The sequence below is a fragment of the Quercus lobata genome, chromosome 7 (assembly GCF_001633185.2).
Source record: "Quercus lobata isolate SW786 chromosome 7, ValleyOak3.0 Primary Assembly, whole genome shotgun sequence".
In the NCBI taxonomy this organism is placed as follows: domain Eukaryota; kingdom Viridiplantae; phylum Streptophyta; class Magnoliopsida; order Fagales; family Fagaceae; genus Quercus; species Quercus lobata.
In genome coordinates, this window is record NC_044910.1 from 34,063,364 (window position 1) to 34,071,031 (window position 7,668).

At 44.8% G+C, this 7,668-nt stretch overlaps 1 protein-coding gene across 1 annotated transcript; it reads left to right on the plus strand.

The window, feature by feature from the left end:
* Positions 1-277: 277 nt before the first annotated feature.
* LOC115951943 lies at positions 278-880 on the plus strand. The gene has a single exon (XM_031069057.1). It carries the CDS (start codon positions 278-280, stop codon positions 878-880), a length of 603 nt encoding a protein of 200 aa, XP_030924917.1.
* Positions 881-7,668: the final 6,788 nt, after the last annotated feature.

Here is a 7,668-nt window from a genome sequence, read left to right on the forward strand (position 1 = left end):
AGAGGCGAAACAACTATCAGGCCATGCAGCGAGAGATAGACGACCTAAAAAGGAAGTTGCGTCGTGCACAACGAAGGCAGTCCCGTTCCAGCTCAGATACATCCTCTAACGAGGAGGAGGATGTCAGTTACAGGCGGGGGTCAAGAACTCCCCCAAGTGAAACCTTTTCTTACGAGAAGGAGTCGCGCCCTGAACGAAGATGTAAGAGCCCATCTGGTAAGGGTTTGGATAATGATGCCATGAACAAGGCACTGGATCAGTCTCCAAATCACCCTTCATGCACAGGATAGAGGGGGCTAAATTGCCCCAGCGTTTCAATCAACCTACATTCGCCATCTATAACGACCGAGCAGACCCCGTGGAGCACGTGAGCCAGTTTAACCAGAGAATGGCTATCCATTCCCAGAATGAGGCTCTGATGTGCAAAGTTTTTCCGTCTAGCCTGGGACAAGTCGCGATGAGATGGTTCAACAGTTTGAAGACGAACTCCATAGATTCCTATAGGCAGCTCACTCAGGATTTTTACTCCCACTTTATTACAAACAACAGAGTCCCACGACCCCTAAATTCGTTATTATCTCTGTCTATGCATGAGGGGGAAACCTTAAAGGCGTATTCGGACAGATATTGGGAGATGTATAACGAGATGGACGAAAGCCATGATGACGTCGCCATCAGCACGTTCAAAAGTGGTCTCCCCACCGAGCATGGCTTAAGGAAATCTCTAACTGGTAAACTCGTCACCAGCGTTCGCCAACTGATGGACAGGATTGACAAATACAAAAGGGTGGAAGAGGACCAGCTACAAGGGAGAGGAAAGGAGAAGATCATCCCCTCCAAAGGAAATGATTACAGGTCGGAACGATATAACAGTAACTAGCCGATGAGGGATTTTTCGAGACAGGCTGGACAAACTAACATGCAAACGGTTAATGCCATATTCAGAGAGCCGATGCAACAAGTTTTGGAGAGAGTAAAAAATGAGCCTTTCTTCAAATGGCCGAGTAAAATGGCCGGAGACCCCTCGAAGTGCAACCAGAATCTGTATTGTCATTATCATCAAGACCACGGGCATACCACCAAGGATTGTAGGAATCTATGGAATCACCTGGATCAGTTGGTCCGAGAAGGAAAGTTACGTCACCTTTTACACCCCTCTAGCGGTCATCTGGGCCTAGTAGTACAAGAGCCTCGGAAAGATGTATCTTTGAGACCTCCCACGAGAACGATACACGTCATCCTCGCTGCCCTAGGAAGAACCGGCTCTTTTCCTTCTGGGGTGCTGTCCGTCGCTCGGCTCCCCGCTGAGGATGGTGAGAGGGAGTCCAAAAGATCTAAAAAGGGAAACTCATTAATATTGGGGTTCTCGGACGAGGATAGGGGGGGAACTATCCAACCTCACGACAATGTTTTAGTGGTTACGTTGAGGATTGAAAGTTTCGACGTGAAGAGGGTACTAGTAGATCCCGGCAGTGCAGTGGAAGTAATGTACCCTGATCTGTACAAGGGGCTGAACTTAAGACCTGAGGACTTAACGGCTTATGACACTCCTCTTATAAGTTTCGAAGGGAGGACTGTCGTATCAAAAGGCAGATCAGATTACCCATACAGACCGGATCAGAGGTGGTGGAGGTGGATTTTATTGTGGTCGATGCCTATTCACCCTACACGGCCATAGTAGCCAGACCTTGGCTCCATGCCCTGGGAGCTATGTCTTCTACGCTTCACTAGAAGGTAAAATACCCGTCAGGGGGCCAAGTGGAAGAAATTCGTGGAGATCAGGCCATGGCTAGGCAATGCATGGTGGCCACCATCTCACGTCGGTCCAATGCCGAGTCCTCAGCTCTTGTGAAGAGCTTATAACAATCAACCACCTTGGCAGCACAAGTCAGCGAACTAGCCAAGGAGATAAAATGTGAAAGTTTAGAAAGGGTTGCTGTTGACAATAATCTAGAAAGATTCTTCCAAGTCGGCTCAGAATTACCTCTTCAAGAAAAAGAAGAACTGGTAGGGTTTTTAAGGAGGAACGTTGATGTGTTTGCATGGGACGCCTACGATGCCCCGGGGGTTGACCCTAGTCTCATTTGTCATACCTAAACGTTAACCCATCCTCTATTCCAAAGAAGCAGCCACCCCGGCGCCCGTCGAAAGTACATGTCGATGCTGTTAGGGATGAAGTGATGAAGCTGAAAAAGGCAGGGGCTATCAAAGAGGTCTTTTACCCCGAATGGTTGGCAAATACGGTGGTGATAAAAAAGAAGATAGGGAAATTGCGAGTCTGCGTAGACTTCACAGATTTAAACAAGGTGTGCCCGAAGGACCCGTTCCCGTTGCCTCGAATAGACCAATTGGTAGATGCGACTGTAGGCCACCCCTGAATGAGCTTCCTGGATGCCTTCCAGGGTTATCATCAGATACCACTAGCTCTAGAAGATCAGGAGAAAACGACGTTCATGACACCCGTCGGAAATTACCACTATAAGGTGATGCCTTTCGGTTTAAAGAATGCAGGGTCAACCTACCAAAAGATGATGACCAGAATGTTCAGACCACAAACTTAGGGGAAATTAACAACTTATGGCATCTATCCAAGTTTTAAACAAAACCTAAGTCCTGCATGGCTCCTTGGACCACAGACTTAGGGGAAATTAACAACTTATGACATCTATTCAAGTTTTAAACAGAACCTAAGTCCTGCATGGCTCCTTGGACCACAGAATTAGGGGAAATTAACAACTTATGGCATCTATGCTCCTCGGACCACAGACTTAGGGGAAATTAACAACTTATGGCATCTATGTAAGTTTTAAACAGAACCTAAGTCCTACATGGCTCCTCGAATCATAGACTTAGGGGAAATTAACAACTTATGACATCTATGCAAGTTTTAAACAGAACCTAAGTCCTACATGGCTCCTCGGACCACAGACTTAGGGGAAATTAACAACTTATGACATCTATCCAAGTTTTAAACAGAACCTAAATCTTGCATGGCTCCTCGAACCACAGACTTAGGGGAAATTAACAACTTATAGCATCTATTCAAGTTTTAAACAGAACCTAAGTCCTACATGGATCCTCGGATCACAGACTTAGGAGAAATTAACAACTTATTCCAACCATAGACTTGGGAGAAATTGATAACTTAGAGTTCCTATGCAGTTCTAAGGTATGTTCAGCCTGACATAATAACATTTATTGTTCAAAATTCATTGCACCGTTTTATTTCTTCTCATTTGTCTATATTGATATGGCTATTGCAAACATGAATTAAAGAAATAGTTACGTTAACTCGGAACAATGTAATAAAATTCCATCAGCATTAATCATAAGACAAAAAAATGAGAAAAAGAACGTTTGTATTGATAAACCAAAAATAATACAATGAGAGATCTTGGCAAAGGAACAAAATACAATACAACTTTTGTCCAAAGCAAATAAAAAAAAAAATTTCCTTCTATATGGCAATAATAAAAAGAGCCCTAGGAGCTAAGCCTCAGCATGAGGATCTTCTTTCTGCTCTAGATAAGGAGGAGGGACGTCCTTGACTTGGGGACCTGTTCCAGGATCCTCAGCCTCATTAATTGCATCCTTAGCAAGATCCTTAGCCTTGGAGGAGGTTTTCTTTCCCTTACCCTTGCCTTTACCCTTCTCTTCCTCCACATCCGCAGCCCAGACGGTGACTTGACCAGAGCCCCCGGTAATCTCAGCAAGGGGGATGGCATCAGGAATAGTTGTGGGCTGCTCGGAAACTTCGGTGGCATCGGTAGGGAACTCCTAGATCTCGGGAGGGAAGAAAACGTTCTGAGACAGTTTCAAGGTAGAGTCTGCAGGGATCCCTACTGCATTAAGGGCCTGAGCCCATGAAATACTGCAGTAATCCCTGCATACCTCCGACAGCTCCTCGGAGAGTCTTGCCTCAGTCTCTTCCGCCCCTAGTTGGTAGGCAGCCTTTTTCTCAGCCTCAGCTGCTTCCTTGGCTAACTGAGTTGCTTCCTTAGCAAGCCGGGCCTCTTCTTGAGCTTTCTACAACGCGGCCTTGAGATCCAATATGGCTTGCTTTTTAGTAGCAATGTTGGTCTCAGTCATATACAGTTTTTGGCGTTGATCTTCGGCTTGCCTTTCAGCAGTCTTCAAGCCAGCCTCAGCACTCTTACGGCTTGACTCAGCCTCCTTGAGCTTCTCAGACAGCTTACAGTGCTCCTACTTAAGGGCTCCCAGATCCTTCTCCACCGGCACGAGAGAGGGCTTCAGCTTCAGGTAACTTACGGTTGTCGCGACACCACTCCTCGACCACAAATACTTGTTGAGTGATCTGCCCAAGGAGTGAAAAAATGACAAGTTAGAATAAGACATGACCCAATAATCTTACTAATGAAAGGAGGAATTGCCTTACCATCGCAAGATCTCTCTTCAAGGATAAGAAGAGTTCAGGCTGTGAAAATCGCCTGTAAGCCTCTATATCCCTCGGGAGGAGAACGGGCTGCTCTAGGGCTTCCGCAATATAGCCCGCTCGACCCCAATTATATTCCCAGACGGAGGCATTGTAAGGAATGGATGCTTCGTCCACTTCGAGTCGAGGGCTCTAAGTGCGCTGAGTCATTTGCACCTCAGCCCGCTCCATTTCTTCTCGGCTCTCCACAGATGGAGCCCTTCTGTCCTTGTGCTCCCGAGTAGTTTTTTGTTGTTTGCCTCCTTGCCGAGGACCTACCTCGCCTTCCTCAAGGGACTCAACTGGCCTTTTCTTCTTTAGGTCGGGATTAGCTTTCAGGCCGAGGTCGGTAGGGACTTGCGGAGCAACAAGAGGGAGGGAAGAAGTCTGAGACTTGGCTGGCGCCTTCGATGATTGACCCTTGCCTCGAGCAGCCATCAACTTTCGTAAAATTTTTCCTTTGTTGGAGGCCATATTGTCCACCTCCTCGTCTGAAGAGTCATCTGAGCAGGTGATAATAAAAGGAGTGTCGATCACGGAGTTTCTGTCCTGCTATTCCTCAACATCCGAGAGCTGGATCAGTGGAGCTTTTGGAATATCCTCTTCGAAATAAAACTTGTCTATCTCTTCCTTAAGAGAAAGACGAGATGATTCAGTCTCTTCTTCAATAGGCGCTGCAGCTTCGAGACTGTCTTGTGGAAGTGGTTGTGCAGTTGGCTGAGGATTCTGAACAGCAGGCAAAACAACCGGCCTAAGATCATTTCGAGCTAAAAACCTTGGCTTTGACATGTCGATCCTAGTCAACCTTGGACTACCGACTCTTATGGATTGGCAATGTCTTGGAAAGCGCGGGACAAGGGTTCATAACCCAAAATTAGATGAGTTGTTCGTAATTGTCCGTCCTCGTTGACGTAGATCTCTGACCTCAAAAGGTAGTTCAAGGCCTGAACGTTTACATGGCTGTGCCGAGGAGTGACGTGTGATCTATCTGCAAAATAGCCGAGAAGGAAATTTTAGTTAGGTTACAAAAATTTTGAATCTTCGATAAAAAGAAAATAAAACTAAAGGGCTGAACCCCCCTTCCCAGGGGATTGATCCTAAAGGTACTGCACCTGGATCTCTTGCCCGAGTTGGACAGTGAAGACCGTCGCTCCACTCTCTTGAGGCAATAAAGAAGTCATCTTTCATACCCTTATTGGATTTAGGAAGACAGGAGATTAGCCTAACGATCTCGGACCGAGATTTAAGATAGTATCCCATCTTGTCAAGATGGTGGCATTCGTACATGTGAACTACGTCATGCCATGTAAGGCCTAGACCCATCCGCTTGTTCAGGACATCTATGCTGCTTAAGACCCTAAACATGTTGGGAGCGCACTGATGCAGTGTCAACCTATGGTTAAACAAGTAGTTCAGGGTAATCCTACGCATGGGAAGCGCCATTCCTCCTTCTATAAAAGCGATCATGGGAATGACGACTTGACCCACTTCCCTATCAGTCAGCACTCCTTCCGGAGGACAATACTCCAAGACCACCCCTTGCGGGATGAGATATTTTGCCCTAAAGGCCTCCATGGCGGCCGGAGTATCTACTAAATACTTGAATCTACCCATCTAGTCAAACCGGTGGGCCGAGAAGGAAGGCCGAGGTGAAAATTGAGGTTACAAAGAGGAAGTAGAACTTACGAGTATCCTTACGACAATCTCTGAAACTCTTAGAGATTTCCTTCAGGAAAAGTTTCTCACTGAAGTAATCACGGAAATTTGAAAGCCTGGAATGTTAATGAAGGATTGGGCGCTGAAATTCTCTGGCAAATTGGAGCATTAGTATAAAAGAAAAGCAAAAAGAGCTTCTTCAAGACCTTATATAGCAAGAGAGAGAAGGGAAGGCCATTCCCGCTCAAAATTCTAGGAAGAATGTCAGCCGTTAAATCTGCGCTTCACCATTAGATGAGGGAGACATAAAGCCGCCTGGAGTAATAAGCCGCGCGTCGTAAATCGTAACGTGTCAGAAGCAACTGCCCCCACACGTGCGAACTGGAAACTAATTGATCTTATCCCTTGAAAAGTCAAAACCCCGCTTTACTCCTCGGAAGGAGATAAAAGTCGGAGTTTTGAGGGGCTATTATGGGGACTATGGCCCAAAGTAACAGGTTGGGCCTTGGACCCGTCTGAGGACACCAGCCCATCCGAGGAGTTAACGTGGCTTAAGCAATCCATGTTAAACATATCACTGGAAACAAAGAAAACAGGTTCGAGGAGGAATTTCTCCTCGGACATTGAAAATCTGGAGCGAAAGGACATCCAAGCCACTAAAGCCCATCCCCTAAATACGTGAAAAGGAAGGAAACACAAAATATCTAAGCAAAAGCTGGCACCACCACATTGAATGCATTACAGCTACTTTCCTAGTCGCATTAATGTGGAGAAAACTCCTAAACAGTACTACCTTGATTACCGCAACTCACAAAGAACTGAAAGAGGTGTCTGATGGGACAGATGCTCAAGTGGAGGTTTGGATGATCGACAAGTGTAAAACCCAGATGATAAGAAAAGGCCTATATAATGTGTAGAAGCCCCCATAAGAAGGGGAGGAGAGAAAGGGAAAAAAGAAGAGAGAGTACTGTAGCATGCAAAGGAACCCCATTGCATTGATCTGTATACGCAAATTAAGTTTTTAGCCCTATCAGATCGTGTGATTTTTCAATATAATGACTTTTGTTCTTGTTCATGTGTTACTTTATTCTATGCAATACCTCGTTTAACTTATTAAAACCTAGTTCTTCGATCCATACTCTACAAAAAATTCATTGTGTTGGGCTCTTTGGACCAAAACTTACAAAATAGGGGATTGAGCTCCAAATTGTGCACCTACAATGATTGTCTCAAGTGAAAAGAGACATTTTTTTAAAAAAAAAAAAATTTTCATTCAACCACCCCCTGTTGGTGCATTTTCATATTTTGAATTTATATTGATCTAATTGTTATTCCTATCTTGCATGCTTTCTTTGTAGCATAATTACTAATAATGATAAGTTTGCATATGTAATGTGTGGTCTTATTAATAGTTAAATATACATGGGGAAGTATATATCTTAACTTACATTTTAGCCTAACTTTCGTTTTTATGAATTTAGAATAGTTATTGATACTGCATATTTTATATAACTATTTTGTGCATTGGACGGGTGGCTGGTTCATTATAAAGTCTAAACTCGTCATTTCAAATAGAGTTT